General features: G+C 46.2%; 1 protein-coding gene across 1 annotated transcript; it reads left to right on the top strand.

Annotated features, from left to right (window-relative positions):
* The first annotated feature begins 226 nt into the window (after nt 1–226).
* On the top strand, nt 227–8,866 carry Mzt2b (mitotic spindle organizing protein 2B). The gene is made up of 3 exons (XM_041678203.1): nt 227–449; nt 653–792; nt 8,581–8,866. The coding sequence occupies exons 1-3, from the start codon at nt 283–285 to the stop codon at nt 8,736–8,738; spliced, it is 465 nt and encodes a 154-aa protein (XP_041534137.1). The 5' UTR covers nt 227–282; the 3' UTR covers nt 8,739–8,866.
* The last annotated feature ends 8,834 nt before the right edge of the window (nt 8,867–17,700 follow it).

The following is a 17,700-nucleotide window of genomic DNA, read 5'->3' as shown; positions in this document are numbered from 1 at the left end:
ACCAAGATCCAGTATTTGCCAGGCACGGTTCTGGGTGCTGCTTTCCACCGTACCATCCCCATGCCTAAGACACTGCCCTGTGTACACAAGGCACTCAGTACAAGTCAAACAATCAACTAGGAAAAGATTCCTCCCGAACCTACCCCCGCCCCGCCCTCCTGGCTGGAGCTGCCTGGCTGGGACCGGCGGGGACCCTGCATGGAAACGGGTGGCCAGCAGGAGGCGCTGTGGAATCTCCTGGCGGCCTGGGCCCAACGCTCACCTTTTTTTCAGGCTGCGCTGATGGCGGCAGCGGGTGGTGGTGCCGGACTGGGCACAGCCACGGGCCTGGAGGCGGCGACGCTGCAAAAGTTGTCGCTTCGGCGGAAGAAGGCGCTGGAAGCCGAGGAAATGGAGCTGTACGAACTTGCACAGGCTGCTGGCACCGTCATCGACCCGGATGTTTTCAAGTGAGAAGGCAAGGGTCAGGGCTTCGAGCTCACACTCCCTGCAGATGAGCCTGCCTCAGGACCCCTCCGGCCCCGATCCGCTGCTCTGAAAACTCCCGGTCTCTGTACGCCTTTCCATGGCGGTGGCCCAGCTGGCTCGACACATGGAACTGGAATGCACGGAGGGGCTCAGGTTTCGCTAAGCACCACATTTGTTTCCCCAGGATCCTGGTGGACTTGCTGAATCTGAACGTGGCTCCCCTGGCCGTCTTCCAGATACTGAAGTCCATGTGTGCTGGACAACGGCTGGCGAGCGATCCCCAGGACTCGGTAGCCATATCTCTGTCCACATCAGAGACCCGAGGTTAGAAGTGGGCCGGGTACTTCCGGTGGAGGGTGGCAGGGTTGGGGGGAGGGGTGAAGAACCACAGGCTGGCTTGGCTCGGAATGGCTCAGCCTGTCTGTGTTTCTTCTACCACGGTCTACAGACCAATTCAACTTCCAGGGACCTTAGTTGGCTCCACCTTTAGGATCACACTGATGATCAAGGGTTGCTCCAACCAGGCTAGGGTCCTTCTGGCTGACTCCTTCCCACCTCTTCATCATGTCTCCATTCCACACGTACTGGAATAAACATGGCTTTGGTCTCCATCTCCCTGACACAGCCTCAGGGAAGCACTCAGAGTACAGGGCAGACAATCCCTTATCTATCCTTCCCACACCCATGTCTAGCCCCACTTCATCTCAGGCCAGGTCTGCAAGCCTCCCATCTGGGGATTGTTTGGGTTGCAGGACTGGAGCCATCTGACTGCCTTGGGACACAGAGTAGAAGTCTGACAGAAAGATGCACCCATTGCTCAGGTGTGAAGGGCTTCCCTGCTCTTGTGGTCCTGTCTGGGTTGGTGAATAAGAGATGGTGGTAGCCAGAGTGTAACAGAGGGATCTCAGGTCCTTGCACCTACACATCCTGTCTGATGCATCTGTTCTCTTTGGTTGTGGGAACACTCTAAAGTACACCTTGTCTTCCTGGACAAGTGGATGGAGATCCAATGCTGTACCCCTGCCTGAAAGCACAGGAAGAACCTGGAAGGCACCCAAATGGGGTCACGTGCTGACCTGGTCCAGTGGGATTGTCAGGCCTGGAGACCCACACATGCTCACTGACCCGCCCTTTTTCTGCTCCTCCTGTGTCTCTCTGGCCCTCCTTTCTTTGGCAGGAGCAGAAGCGAGGCCATTCTTTTCTTCAGGCCTGCAGCCTTTCCGGCTCTGCTCTAAGGCCCAGCTGCCGCGTGCCTGCCTCCCTGCCCCCATGCCTCACTCTGGTTTTCTTGCTGCCTGCTTTCTCCTTTCACAGGCATTTTTTACTGTGTCATGTCTGCGTTTGATGCTGATGTGCCCTCTCCTACTGGGAATTGCATAGAGAGATCTCTGGCTTGTGTGTGTCTTAGCGTCCATACACACAGATCTTTCAGCCACCCTTTCTGTAACCAAATATGGGATGGAGAAAGTAGCAGCAATGGTGAAGTGACCCACTGGAGGGGGTGATGACCTGTAACGACAAAGCCGGTAGCCACTGAGATTTGCCATAGCTTTCCTGTAGGGACTAGATTGGTATTGCTCCAGGCCATAAGTTCGACAGCTATTGAGCCTCTAGCATCCGTCCAAAAGATGCTGCAAGCACAGCAGGACCTCTGAATAGCTGAACCCTGCTGTCTAAGTTTTAGCATTTTGTGTATAATGTGTCATGGGGAATTTCTTTTCTAATCCTAGGTATTTGGTATTCTGTCTGTTTCTTGCTCCTCCGTGGGCACTTCCTAATGTAGCTAGAGGCCGCTTGTTCTTTCTCCGGCTGCCCAGACCTGAAAAAAATCACACAGATACTTAATTATTATAATACTGCATGGCCTATTAGTTTATATATATTTCTAGCTAGCTCTTACATCTTAAATAAACCCATTTCTATTTATCTGTGTATAGCAACGTGGTTGCAGCTTACCACTAAGGTTCACCATTTGGCGTCCAAGGGCTACATCCTAATTTAGATTGGCGTCCAAGGGCTACATTCTAATTTAGATTGGGACATTTTCATTCATGGTTTTGTTAAGAATGTTTTCTGTGAGTGGGGTGCATGCTTTCAATCCCAGCACTCGGGAGGCAGAGGCAGGCCTGTGAGTTTGAGGCCAGCCTGGTTTACAAAGTGAGTTCCAGCACAGCCAGGGCTGTTATAGAAAAAGCGTATCTAAAAAAAAAAAAAAAAAAAAAAAAAAAAAAACCCAAACTGAAAAAAAAAATATATTTTTTTTCTGTGACTTTGAACTGAATCTCTTCTCCTTTATCTCCTTTATACCTATTATTTGTAGGTTTGGTCTTTTCCTAGTGTCCTGGATTTTTTTTTTTTAATGTTTTGAGCCTGACTGTGTTTTGATTTAACATTTTCTTTGAGCTATCCACTATCTTCTGCTTTGACTTCAAGACCTGAAATTCTCTTTGCCATGTTTTTTAATCTGTTGGTGAGGCTTACCTTTAAGGTTTTTGCTTGACATTCCAGTTTTATCTCAGTTTGGGTTTTCTTTAGCTATTCTGTTTCTTTGTTAAATTCTGCTTTCATGTTATGGATTGTTTTTATTATTTCATTCAGCTATGTTTTCATGGTTTTTTTTTTATGTTTTGATTTTTGAGGCAGGGTTTTTCTGTGTAGCCCTGGCTATCCTGGAACTCAGTTTGTAGATCAGCCTGTCCTCGAACTCACAGAGATCCGTCTGCCTCTGCCTCCCAAGTGCTGGGATTAAAGGCGTGAGCCACCACTGCCCTGCTTTTTGTGGTCTTTATTATTTATTATTTATTTATATCCTCCTTCGGATCTTTTATTATTCATAATTGCTATATTTGAATTTTTGTCTTGTGCTGAGTTGTTTTTCCCGGGGCTTAACACAATTGGGTTGCCAGTTTCTGGAAGAGGCATATTGTCTTGGTTGTTCATGCTTGTGTTTTTAGGCATCTGGATTTACAGTGTTTGAGGTGTTTCTTGGTGTATGTATCTGGTCTTGCCTTTATTGGGCGAGTGTTCCATTCTTTGGTTGCTATTGCCCAATCTACATCCTAGCCAGTTGTGGCCTTTGTGGGATCTTGAGTCACAGCCAAGTGTGATGACTGTGGTTCCTGGTAGAGAATGGTTCTGGGCCCCAGCCAAATTTGTTGGTTAAGGGGTACCTGGTAGGAAGCTGTTTTTCAGGTCAATGGGGAGTCACAAAGAAATGGAGATGGACTGGAAGGGAAGGTTTAGAGGATGGTGGGGAGGGATGAGGGAGACCCTCTGTTCCCCAAGAGGTAGAGTCGGTAGGGGGTGGGTCAGGCTGGAAGGAGGAGCTCCTGTAGGCAGGCTGCAGCAGGACTAAGGGTAAAGCAGGGATGGAGGACAGGAAGGAAATTGAAGGTCCCCTTCTTAAGTCTCAGCCTAGTGTGGCAGCTTTGAGACCCTGGTAGAGAGAGGTTCTTCAGGGCTGGGGAATCACAGAGTACTAGAGGAGTTAGGAGAAAAGGTCCTCAGAGCTGCTGGGAAGAACTGAGGGGACTCTGGTCAACATGGTGGAAGTGGCCGGGAGTAGCTGCTTTGAGAAAAGATTGACCTTGAACTTGTAATCTCTTCCCTCTGTCTTTTGTCTGGTAAGATTACAGTCTTGTGCCACCAGGCCTGGCTTATGCATTGCTGGGAACCAACCCGAGGGTTTTGTATATGCCAGGATACAAATAGTGAACTTGACCACCAGCTCCCTCTCCCCCGCCCTTTCAAAACATTTCTATAATGAGATGGTCTCACTAAATTACCCAGATCAGCCTTGAATTCACTACGTCACTGTCAGGCTTTGACCTTGTGATTCTTCCCATAGTCCCCCTATTCCAGACATAGCTAAGGTTACACCCTCTGCTACCAGGCCTGGCCACAGACTAGCCATGAAGTCCTAGGTCCAAGCTCGCCTTCTACTTCACCCTCCTGAAGAAATAAGATTATAGGCATGCATCACTGTACTTAGCTTTTTATAAATCACATTTTAAGTCTGAAATCTTTTGAATCTATAGATGCAAAAACCATATCCATAGAGGATATAGAGGGCAGATTAGACTGGATAATTTGAACTAATTAAAATAATATTAATTTATTTAATTTCTCCTCCTCCTCCTCTGTCTATCCTATTCCTTTTCCTTCTCCTTTGCCTCCTCTTTTCCTTTTTCTTTCTCTTATTTTCCCCCTTGAACCTCTTGTTATTTGTGTCTCTAAAACCAAAGAAGAATTGGTGTTTCAGAGCTGAACCCAATGCTAGAGTTGCCTCAAAAGAAGCAACAGGGAAGTTTCTGTAAGAGACTGCTCCAAACCAGGCTGCAGTGAGGCCAGTTGGGGTTCAAAAGAAGCAGCACAAAGGGGAGGTTGAGTGACCCAAGGCTTAGGGGACTTTACGTATGGAATAGCTGTAACACACCTTGAGTCAGGGAAGAAAGACACACTAGCTATGTCTGCAGAGAGGGGCTCAGAGTATGGAGCTGACAGGAGGGTTGAGGAAATTTGGGTGATCACAGAACTTGACTATAGGTAGGGCTAGTTTCTGTGGATTTTGCCATAATATTTCACCTAAACAAGTTGGTCAGTATTGAGAAGTAGTCTCAGTCCTAGATTATTTCCAAGCCTGTGGAAGGTGGAAAACGCGGGTCGTGCCTCCAGGTCACTGACTCCCTCCCTCATGCTCCCAGCTTTCAGCCAAGCAAGGGGAAAGCAAAGAGAAGAATGAAGGACCCCGGACCCTTGGCGAATAGGGGACATGCGTTAGAGTCTGCAGTGCAACTCTTACTACACTTGCAGAGGCTGGGATGCGCCATCCGCATGGGCGGAAATGTGACTCCTGGGCAAGCCTGCTTCCCAGCCTGCCTTACTTAGCCCTAATGTCCTCCCTAGGTTTTCAGTTACTATCAGTACCTAGAGCCCAGAAGCCACCATTTTAAATGAAAGCTCTGGTCCAAGGGCCTGCTCACCTTTCTGGCTATGATTTTGTTTGTTCGTTTTTTTAATAAATAAGTAAAACGAAAGCAAGAATGAGCAAACTATAAGTCAAAAAACATGTGAGTCGGCAAGCTTCCCCTGAGGGTGATTTCAGTGGTCAGAGGTTCAGCCTCTAAGGAATTCTAGAACGATCCGTAGCTAAGCCCGAGGCTTGAGTGTTGCAAGCTGCACCAGGGACGTGGGAAATCACAGCGTCTCTGAAGCTGTCGGGAACTTGGCTTCAGACCTCTATTGCGCACTTCCTGCCCGTGGGGCCTGATTGAAGCAGGTGTGATGACGACGCCGATGTGAATGTGCATGGCACCGAGCCCCTCCTGCCGTCTGTTTAGGGGCCATCACAGCTCTCAAGGGCATGCTTCATTCGCCTTTCCTAAATGGCCTCCTAATGGTCACTAGGAGTGACAGCGAGTGGGACTGTTCCCCTCTCCACCCCTAGATTTCTGGCCCCGGGAATCCTGGCTATGGGAGCAAGCATACCATATATTGGATGCCGAGTCAAAGCATGTGCTGCCTCTGGCCAACCAGCCCTCCAGGCCACTGCTGCCTCATAGGTGCTGTAACCGCAGCTGTTTGGGAGGGGTGGGGACCTTGGTAAGACCAGGGATTCATGATTTCGGGCCCACTGTCAGACTTCTCCGGCTGGGAAGTGAGTTAATCAGAATCAGTGTCACGTCTGAACCCAGATCCAGTAGATCCCAGAAAGTCTGATTGTTTCCTTTCCCCCAGTGTAGAGTCGGCCTTCTAAAAGGCCTCGGGTCCCTCTGGGGAAAGATGGGAGAAAGGTTAACCGTAAGACTCTCTGGTGTTTTAGCAAAGTCCTTCCTCATAGGGGCCTGGCCTTCCCTTCCTTCCAAGAGTTCTAGAAGGTCTGCAACTTGTCTGGTTTGGAAATTGGCTTAGGACCTGGGAGTATGTGTAGCTACATCCATTTGTTTATTTTCCTGCTTCTACAAATCAAACAGGATGCAGTAGGCCTCACTCCTGGAAACACTGACTGATTAGCCAGTACCGAAGGTGCATAGGAGCCGGCTAGCTATAAAATTAGCTGCCTTTGCTGCCTGCTACAGGTCAGGCCATTATGGATGTCGCTGTGTCTGTCCTGCCCATTATGATCCCCACACTCACCTGACTCTGGGATCTGGGCTGTCTCCTGCTCCCCCTGCAGCAGGACCCAGTTAAAACCATCACACGCATTCAGTGAGCATCTCTAAGGTCTGGCTCGAGGGACAGAGCAAGAACAGAGCTCTCTAAATGTGCTGGTGCCCTCTCATGGTTTTGTGGTCTAGCATCACTGGAGGGCATGTCTTCTGGGCCTCCCCATTGTGGAGAGTTTGGTTTTACACATGTACCCTCTCTAACACTGCGATTTCTCTGAGGCTAAAAATCCCTTCGTTAACACTCAGCCAAGGGATAGTGGGCTCCTTTTCAGTGGACCATCTTTTGACAAATGCCAGCCAACCAACCAAATCGCGGGAGCTTCTGTGTTAAACCTGAATTCTCCACTCAGTGGTCCCATGTCAGTAAACTCAGCCGGATCAAGTTTTCTGTTCCTTCCACGGCTATCCCCATCCTTAAGCCCATGCCTGCACAGTTCTCAGACTTTCTGCTAAAATGAGTCTTAGTAAGCTCTTTAGTTGTATAACACAACCTCTTCACTGATTTCACTCTCGATGGCCCCTCTAGGAGCCTGCTTAGCTTTAAATCTGGTTCTAAGTACCAAGGCAACTGTTGGTGGGCCCTGAGTCCATCAGTATTATGCTTCCTGGCACCGCCTTAGGGAAAGTCTTCATTGCTGCTTCCTTTTAATACCCTTAGACAAAGTGGCAAAGAAAGTTCTGCAGGTTGTGGTAGGGACACATCCTCCTCTAAGGGTTGAGAGAGAAACCATTCAAATTCTGATGGTTCAAAGTCCTCAGCCTCAGTAGGACTCTCCCACACCTGCATCCTAAGTTCCAGGTTCCCATTCCTTACCAATCAGTACCCTTTAACTGCCAGCGCCCTCTGAGGCTGGGACTTGGATTTCCTTTGTAACTCAGCCAGTCTTAGGGCCTCAATCTGATTTTCTACAACTTGAGCTCTGTGGCTGCTGAAGAGAAGATTCTCTTCCAGGGCCCACTTTGAAACCTTTAGACTTTGTCAGTTCATCCAAAGATGCTAGAGGCAACCAGCCAGCATCACTGTTTTCCTGATTTTTTTCCCCTACAAACTGCCAACAGTTTTACATATAAAGACACTGCCACCTAGTGTGCAGTTACACTTGTTCCCTACGATAGGCGAATCGGGGTAATCAGATGCATTTATGTGTAAGTTGCTTAAATAGTACACACCGTGGATTTGTAGAGTTCTCCATGCCACTGGAAGAGACGTCAGAAACCGTAGCTGTTGGTGAGTTGGAAAACCTGTCACAGATACTTACAAAGTTCATCCTTAAAATTCTACTTCTCTAGATCCAGTCCTGGTGCCAGTCTTTAATAGTCAGGGTTCCTTAAAGGAACAAAATTGATTGAATGAAAATACATATTAAAATACTATATTCTATTATATCTGAAAGGGATTTATGAGAGTGACTTACAGGCTGAAGTCTGTGATACAGTCCAACAGAAAGTCCACGGATCAAGAAATTGTTCAGCTTACAAGATTGGCTGACGTAGCATTTCCAGTCTGGTGCCAGAGTCCCCAAGGTTTCCTACAGAGCTCCTGGTCTTCAGTCTATGTTGGGATCCCAAAGAAGTAGATTCTAACACTAGCAGAGGAATGCTTCAGCAACGGAATAGATGAATCAGGGAAAAGGAGAGCCAGCAGGCGAAAGACAAGAGCTTCCCCGTTCCCTGCTCTTTCGTGCGGGCTGCCACCAGAAGGCATGGCCCAGATTTAGCGCTGGTCTTCCCACATCAGCTAATCCAGTTAAGAAAATCCCTTACCGATGTCATGGCATCTTGGGTTTTAGGTGATTCCAGGTGACAACCAAGATTAGCAGTCACGTATGTGCAGCTGGAACAGGTTGCTACAGCAGATGGATGAGCACATCCTCCAGGAAACCAACTGGTGAGTGCTGCAGCTGGAGTCTGCCCATCCTAATTGTTGTGTTCACTCTCTTTCTAGGAAGAAACAGAGGTGGCCCCACTCTTGGTAGTGTACCCATAGTGGCAGAACGTGGAAGCCGTGATGGACCCATCCAGAGAATGCCACGCCAGCCCAGTGCTACTAGGCTGCCCAAAGTGGCAGGACCTGGGAAAAGTAACTCCCGGAGCAGCACATAGATCGGAACAGAGTCTGTCCATGGGACCATAGTCGAGGCAGATGCTGTCTTCTCTGTACTTTCTTTAGAAGCTGAGTGTCTCTCTCTGCCACTTTTGGATACTAATAAAGGACAAAGATTTAGGGTGAATTCTGTGTGAACAGTGGTTTTTACCGTTTTGGATCTTTATTTGGGGTCTAAGAAAATATGTATATGGATGGTCTTTTTATTAGCAAGCCAACATGCTTTCAAGAATTTAAAATGTTCCCTACAAGACCAACCCATCACAGTGCTGGTAGCAGTGAGCCCAAGCCAGGAATGGAAAATGGATGGGCTGTCACCGTCTAGATCAGTAACACGACTTTACCCCTGAATCCTCCCCTTTCGTATTTAACCCAGTTGTAGGGATTTTGGGGACACTCCCCACACAGATCTGTTTTAGATCCTCCATTTTTTTTCTTTTGACACAAGTGCTCCCTATATAACCCATGCTGGCCTCGCACTCTGGCCTCTGGCCTCTGCCTCCTGAGTTCTGGGACCAAAGTCCACGTCCGTACACTCCATACACCACCATGCCCGACTGGACTCTATTGCTCAGCTTTTGTGCTGCCGTTAGAATGCCGCATCGGTGTAGAAATGATCAAACACGTGCTCCTGGAGGCCCACGCCTCTGCCATGATTGTGATGTTGCCGAGCACGCACAGAGATTCCTGCACCTTGGCCTGGTCTCACCATGACTGTAGTTGGGAGGGGCTAGTAGTTACTACTCACCTTCCCGAGAAGGGAGGAAAGCACCCCACAAGCTTGAATCAAGTGCAGAAATAGTGGCTACTTTCCCTTAAAGAGAAGACACACCGTAGACACCCTCCCATGACCCCGTTCTGCCCACACTCTGGAGAAAGCATTATGTCTATCACCAGCCCCACAGCCCTCCTGTGAATGCCATGGTACAAGAGACGATCTGCTCTCTGTTGAGGGTAGGCACTGTGGTTCGAGAACCAGGAAATCAGAGGGATCAGCTGCAGTACAGAGGGTCAAATGGAGCAGGGATTAGCAGATGTATTCTCAAAGGGTAAGGTACTAAAATTCTAAGCATGGCAACTACTTTGTCACAACTAACTCTGTCAAGGTCCTGAGGAAGCACACACAACCTCTTCATGATTGGTTGTGGTTGTGTTTAGCCTAAACCTCATCTGTGTGACATTAGGCAGCTAGCTGAATGTCCAGGGGAAGATAATCCCAGAGAAAAATTACTAGGTAAGAATACATTGCAAAACCAGCCAGGCATAAAACTTGTAATTCTGGCATGTGGGAAACTGAGGTAGGAGTAGCCACAATTTCATTGGTTAATTAATAAAGAAACTGCTTGGCCTGATAGGTCAGAACATAGGTGGGAGGAGTAGACAGAACAGAATGCTGGGAAAAAGGGAAGTGTGGCAGACGCCATGCCGCTCCTCTCCGGGTCAGACATGATGAAGCTCTGACCCAAGATGGACTAGGCTAGAATCTTCCTGGTAAGTCACCATCTCGTGGTGCTACACACATTAATAGAAATGAGCCAAGCAGTGTTTAAATGCATACAGTTTCCGTGTAATTATTTCAGGGCATAAACTAGCCAGGCGGCCGGGAGCCGGGTGGCAGGAACACAGCCCACAGCTCCTTCAACACAGAATGATCAGGAATTCAAGGTCATCTCCTGTTACAAAGAGTTCAAGACCAGCCTGATGGACATGGAACCCTATCCTTAAAAACCTAAAGTGTGGGAAGATGGCCATGGCTGCTAACTAAGGCCTGCAATTCCAGCACTTAGCTCAGTGATTCTCAACCTTCCTAATTCTGTGACCGCAGCTCTTTATGCTGTGCTGACCCCCAGCCATAGAATACGTTATTTCTGCTTCATAGCTGTAATCTTGCTACTGTTACAAACTGTAATATAAATATCTAATAAATGACAGTTGTGAAAGGGTTGGTTGCCCGCCCACCACTTGAGAACCTCCGACTTAGGTTGATGCAAGAGGATCGTGAGTCCTCAGCGGCAGCTGTAACACAGCGCCAACATCCTATCTCAGAAAAAGAACTCATTCTAGTGAAATTGCCAGAAGCAATGACTATTGAACTGCAAAAGGCAGAATAAAAAGCATAGCACAGGGCCCACACTTGTAATGCACAAAGAATGAACAGGACTTGGTAATCCACTACTGGAAAAAGGTGCGAAGTGACAGAAACCTTAGTTATTAAATTCTCCCAACCAAAAAAGCCCAGGGCCAGATGGCTTTAGAATAGAATTCTGCTAGACTTTCAAAAGGGCTAATACCAATACTCAAATTATTCCACAAAATAGAAGCAGACAGCATGTTGTCCATTCATTGTCCAAGGCCACAGTTTCCCAGATAGCCAAGCCACATAAAGACACAGCTGATGGGAGAATTCCTGCTGAGCTATACCTGGTCTGGTTCAGCTAGCACCGAGCCGTAAATCCACCTTTTGGTTAGCAGTTACCTTTGCTTGTCTTGTTGCCCTCTATGTGAATCTTGCCTGAGAGTTTTCCGAAGGGACAAAGCCAAATGTAAATTCTCGATTGAGAAATAACATGAAGCCTGAGAAAGGACAGAGGATTCCGGACATTTTGGGGACTGGAGGAAAGTTCGCTCCCAGGGTAAGAGGACACCAGGATTGGCAGGGTCATGGGAAACTTCCCATCTCAGGAGCAACAGTGTGTGCAGTTATTAAAATGCCTGTTAAAGGAGATGGAGGGAAAGCGAAGGACAAAGAGCTGAGAGAGCTTTCGGGGTTAACTAACCAGCACTGCATTGGTTTCAGGCAACACCTCATGTCCAGTTAAAACTGACGGGATGGAAGCAAGGGTTGAGAGCTGTGAGGAGAGCCCACACCACTGAACATTTGGACTTTAAATAATTCAATTTCAAATGTTCTGGAGCCATTGCAGACGGGAGAAAGAGTCACTTAAGGCTTGATCTGATGTAGAACAGGAAAGTAAAAAGAAAGACATTCAGTCAGCAGAGGAGAATGTTCTTTCACAGGGCGATAAGAGCACTGTTTTGGAGGATGGTGAAGGCCAGGAAAGCCAAGACGCTGGAGACGACTCTCCTCCATCTTCATTTGATGAAACAGATTTAGACATCAGAAAGGCCGAAAGGCTTACTGCACGTTTAGAAATGCAAGAGCTCCTGAGACAAGGAATAAAAAAGGAAAGAGAAAACTTCCCAGTAAAGAAAAGGGAAAGAAAGGAGATAAAAAAGGAAATCTTCCCAGTAGAAGAGAGGGAAACATTCAGTTATGGACCGACAGCGCCACCTGTTGATGGATTTGATGAATGGTTGCCTCGGGTCATAAGGACACCTCAGATGTTCCCAATCACTACGCAGCAAATGCCTGCACATTATCAACGTCCTCAAGGTTATGTTCAGATTAATTGGAGACCTATGGTCATGACAGATCTGAAAAGATTAAAGGGAGCTGTAGTGGCATATGGGATGCATTCTCCCTGTGTAAGACAGGTTTTAAATCACTGGGCTACTTAGAGTTATTCCACAAGACTGGCAGGGCCCCATGGCAGCTATACTAGAAGCTAGTTCTCAATTATAATGGCTTACTTGGTGGAGAAAGGAAGTAGCAGCCATAGAACAGCATCAGCAGACCAGAGGCTATGGAACAGCATCAGCAGACCAGAGGCTATGGAACAGCATCAGCAGACCAGAGGCTATGGAACAGCATCAGCAGACCAGAGGCTATAGAACAGCATCAGCAGACCAGAGGGTGAATATAGTAAAGGGCCAATTATTAGGAGTCTATATTAGGGACAGAATGATAATATACAAAGATAAATACAGTTTGATAATGCCACTATAGTGCAGGGTCATCTAGTGGCGTTAAAGTCCTGGGATAAGGTTGAGGAGCCAGGGAAAAGATCTATCTCTTTCACAAAAATCACACAAAGTGCAGGAGAAATCTACTCTAATTTTTTGCAGAGATTAACTTCAGCAGTATATAGAGTAGTAGCTGATTCAGATACTAGAAATGTTTTAATTGAATCTTTGACTTTTGAGAATGCTAACACGGAATGTCAAAGGCCATAAGGCCCTTGAAGGCTCAGGGAGACCCTTTAGAGGAATGGATTACAGCTGCTGCTGATATCAGATCCACAGACTATGATGCTAATATAGTTAGACAAGCTATAGCGAAAGGCCTTAAATCTCAGAGTGCAAGATGCTTCCACTGTGGGAAATTGGGACATTTAAGAAAAGATTGTTATTGTTCTGTTACAAAAAGGGATACCTCTTTGGAGAACAACCAGAACAGAAAGCTTCAACCCTCAGGAATTTGTCGGAAATGTGGGGAAATGTGGACTAATGAATGTAGATGAAAGAAAGATATGCATGGTAATCCTTTACCATCAGGAAACTGGATGACAGGCCCAGTTGTGGGCCCAGGAACAAACAACACAAGTTACCAGTTTCCTGTCAGCAATGGAATGACTCATCAACAGAGCCATAGGGGAAACCTAGGCTCAGCACTGGAGATTAACGCATGCTACTTCAGGGAGCCTTGCTTTAGAATTGGCAATGGGCAGGCATCTAACTTTGTCTCCACAAATTCCTTGTTATAAGATAGCCACTGGGGTGTATGGTCCCCTTACCCAAGGGATAATTTTTGGAGGAAGCTGTCTAATAACTCAAGGATTTATTATATATCCAGGAATTACAGATGAAGACTACCATGGAAAATTAAAATTATGGCATGTGTAAAAAAGACTAAGCAAATGGAATCTGGTGATAGAATCTTTCAATTGTTATTACGCCTGTATTTAAAAAGGCAAAGAAGCTCCAGTAAATACGACGAGAAGTTTTGGAAGCCCCGAAAAAAAGGTATTTTGGCAAACAGTCATCAATGACAAAAGGCCTAAATTAAAAGATAAAGATAAATTAAATGAGATTGAGATTGAAGGATTATTGGATTCTGGTGCTGATGTTTTTAAAATTCTATAAGAATCCTGGGATCCCAACTGGTTTTTACAAGACGTCTCCACTCAATTTGTTGGCATTGTCCCTTTGGAAACTTCATCAGGATGTGTGGGGATATGGAAATCAGCTTGCTGTAGATGTAAACTGAAGAAGCGGGCGGTCGTGGCACCTGCATCCCAGCACTCGGGAGGCAGAGGCAGGTGCGTCTCTGTGATTTCCAGGCTAGCCTGGTCTACAGAGCAAGTTCCAGGACAGGCTCCAAAGCTACACAGAGAAACCCTGTCTCAAAAAACCTTTAAAAAAAGTGTAAATTGGAGAACAGTAAAGAAGCCCAATTAGCTGAGTTTGAAGTTCAGTTCATAGAGACAAATCCACCCTGTAGCTGGAAAGCCTAAAATCACCCTTGAGGCGCCTCTGTACTTCTTCATTGAACCCGAGTGAACAAGCACCCACACCTGAAATACAACACCAACAAAGAAAGAGAATTACAGACCAATTTCCCTTCTGAACATAGATGCAAAAATACTCAATAAAATAATTTCAAACAGAATCCAAGAACACAGCAAAAAGTTCATCCACCATGATCATGTAGGCTCCAACCCAGAGATGAAGGGATGGCTGGGGAAAAATAAGTTTGTATTGAACGTGTGCAGACTTTATTGGCAAATATATCCTAGATAATACAATATAATAAGTATGTTCATTATATTAGGTGTTATGAATCATAGAGAGATGAATTAAAACATAGGGGAAGATGTGCATAGGATAAGCAAATATTAACCCAATTTGCATAAGGAATTTAAGCATCTGTTGATTTTGGTTTCCATCAGAGTGGTTTGTTTCTTCTATAGGACCTGACGGCTCTGGGATTGGAGAGATCTGTTGGCATGGCACATGATTGAAACAATTTAAAAAGGTATATTAAAAATATCTTTCTTTTTCTGTTGTTTAGTGTGTGTGTGTGTGTGTGTGTGCGTGTATAAGAGTGTTATTGTTTGTATGCCCTGTAACCAAGTAGGGTTACTATTGCTGTAATAAAACACCATAACCAAAAGCAACTTGGAGAGGAAAAGGTTTGTTTCACTCAAGGTCTATATAACATTTCATCATCAAAAGCAGTGAGGGCAGGAACTCAAGCAGGGCAGGAACCTGGAGGCAGCAGCTCATACAGAGGCCATGGAGGGATCCTGCTTACTGGCTTGCTCCCGATAGCTCACTCAGCCCCCTTTCTTATAGATGGGAGCCCACAACGGGCTGCCCCGTCTCCCCATCAATCACTAATTAAGAAAATATCCTACAGGCTTGCCTGAAGCCTGATCTTAAGAAGGCATTTGCTTAATTGAGGTTCCTTCCTCTCAGATGTCTTTAGCTTGTGTCAGTTGACATAAACCTAGCTAGCAATAGACAGAAGGACCTCCTACACCAACCAAGGACAGATTTTGGTGGTCAGTCCTCTCCTTCTACCACAAGTCATGGGGATTGGACATAGGTCAGGCTTGTGTGAAGTATGGTGACACAGAAGCTAGGTTACATCTCGCAAGCCTGGGTTCTAGTCTTTCATATAGTGTACTGGAAATTGTTCTGAGATGTCTAGTGGAGTTACAGGGTGTTCCTTCCAGGGTGTTCCCGTCACTGTCCCCAAGTCACATGCTTTTGCACTCAAGAACAGGACCTGAGTGCCCACCAGAGAAGATGACATGATTCCCTGGGAGGAGGACCTTTCTTTTCCTTTGGTAATCCAAGTTTTTCCATTCCTTAAACTTAATGGGTGGAGGCTCATGTCTGGAGTCATCTAAGAACAATATGGATGTTGGGTCATCTACTTTGTTCCTCCAGGAGTGTTGAAGTTGGTGAGGTGTGACTCTTCCTGGCTTCCGGTGATCCATGGTGATCTATGGTGGTCCATGCAAGCGGTGGGAGAAGCTAAGCAATTGTAGTGGTTCTCAGCCTTCCTGACACTGTGACCCTTTAATGCAGTTCCTCATGTGGTGAGGCCCAACCATAAAATCATATTGTTTCTATTCATACTGTAATTTTGCTATGTTATGGATCATACTGCAAATATCTGATATGCAGGATATCTGGTATGTGACCCCAAAGGTGTCACGCCCCACAGGTTGATAATGGCTGCATTAGAGGCTTGCCTATTCCTATAGTATTGAAACCATCCTGTCTTTGTAACATGGAGCAAGAGTTTCCTGGGTTACTTGTTAAAAAAATTATCTTAATCAGTTATATTGTATTGTCTTTGATACCCAAGATGTGAGTTCAAGACCAGCCTGGTCTATAGAGTGAGTTCCAGGACAGGATCTAAAGTTATAGAGTAACTCTGTCTAAAAAGCAAGCAAACAAACAAACACAAAACAAAAAAAAAAAGAAAGAAAGAAAAGAAAAAAAAGGACGAACCAGTAGTGATAAAAGATCAACTGATGGAGGAAGGTCATTGGCTAATAAAGAAACTGCCTTGGCCCATTTGATAGGCCAGCCTTTAGGTGGGTGGAGTAAACAGAACAGAACGCTGGGAGGAAGAGGAAGTGAGCTCAGACTCGATAGCTCTCCTCTCTGGGGCAGATGCGAAGAAGCAAGCCGCCAGGTCAGACATGCTGAATCTTTCTGGGTAAGACTGGTGCTACACAGATTATTAGAGATGGGTTGATCAGGATATGAGAATTAGCCAGTAAGAAGCTAGAGCTAATGGGCCAGGCAGTGTTTAAATGAATTCAGTTTATGTGTTGTTATTTCGGGGCATAAGCTAGCCAGGCGGCTGGGAGCAGGGCAGCAGGAATGCAATCCGCAGCTCCTTCTACAATCAACCTGTGCCACTGTGGTGTGTGCCATAGTCAGAGGTAAGAAGTGTGGAGGTGTGATCGTCTTTGATTCTCAGGACAGCATCGCTTACAGAGGGAGAAGCAAAGGAAACAATGCAGAAAGGGGGGGAGAGAGAGAGAGAGAGAGAGAGAGAGAGAGAGAGAGGTTGAGAGAGAGAGAGAGAGAGAGAGAGAGAGAGAGAGAGAGAAGTTTTTCACTTCTGGAAATTGCAACTACTCTTTGGTCCCTCATTCTTTTTGGTGGTTCTGAGACAGTATCTTGCTGTGTATACCAAGCTGGCTTTGGATCTATGATTCCCTGCCTCTGACTCCCAAGTTCTGTGATACAGGCCTGTGTTACCACACCTAGCTCAGGGAACTTTGAAAATAGAACTTAATATAAAAGCACCGCCTTCCACTGATGCCTGTCAGACCCCCTATAACATCTATATTGAGCAAGTAATTCGAACAATCTGCCTGACACATGGAGATTACATGACTGCCCCTTATTGGTAGTATTAGGAAGGAAACCTAAATTTTCTTTTGGATCCCAAAATTGTAAGCAAGAACACAGTGAAACAGAACTAGGACACCCCACAGGGAGAAAGAACAGTTTGTTGCAGATCGAACTGCTAAAGCTGTCTCTTGGGCAGGCAGAGAGAAAGAGAAAAGCAAACTGGAGGAGAAGCAAGGAGTGTTTCTATGACAGTCAGCAGAGTGGGTCTTCCGGAAGACCCAGAATGCTCAGTTTAACCAGGAACTAGATGTCCTCTGGGGGAGCATTGGGAGAGGTTCCTATTAAATGGAAACCTGTCTTACACGATTACTGAGGAAGGCTGAATGTTTGCTTCTGTTTACCTAATGACAATCCTGTTTCCTGGTCAGCATCCTTCTGTTTAGGACACTGCCATCAGCATTGTCGTGTGTGTGTGTGTGTGTACACGCGTGCTGGTTTTGACCCAAAGAAAAGGCCCATTCCTTTTATGATAGAATATGCTGCCTTGAACACTGACTGGCCTTTCTTCTTTTCTCAGGTTCATACTTGCATTCCGGAGTAACATTGCTTAATTAATACAAAATCCTAGTTTTCTATCTGCTGCTGTGATAAAGCACTGACCAAAAGCAGGGCGGGGAAGAAAGGGTTAATTTGGCTTACTCATCCTCATCCCTTTCATTCTTCAAGAAGGGGTGTCAG

Source organism: Microtus oregoni, unplaced genomic scaffold (assembly GCF_018167655.1).
Source record: "Microtus oregoni isolate MIOR12 unplaced genomic scaffold, Mior012 000029F_ref0000214, whole genome shotgun sequence".
Taxonomy (NCBI): Eukaryota; Metazoa; Chordata; class Mammalia; order Rodentia; family Cricetidae; genus Microtus; species Microtus oregoni.
This window is presented reverse-complemented; position numbering and strand designations above follow the sequence as displayed.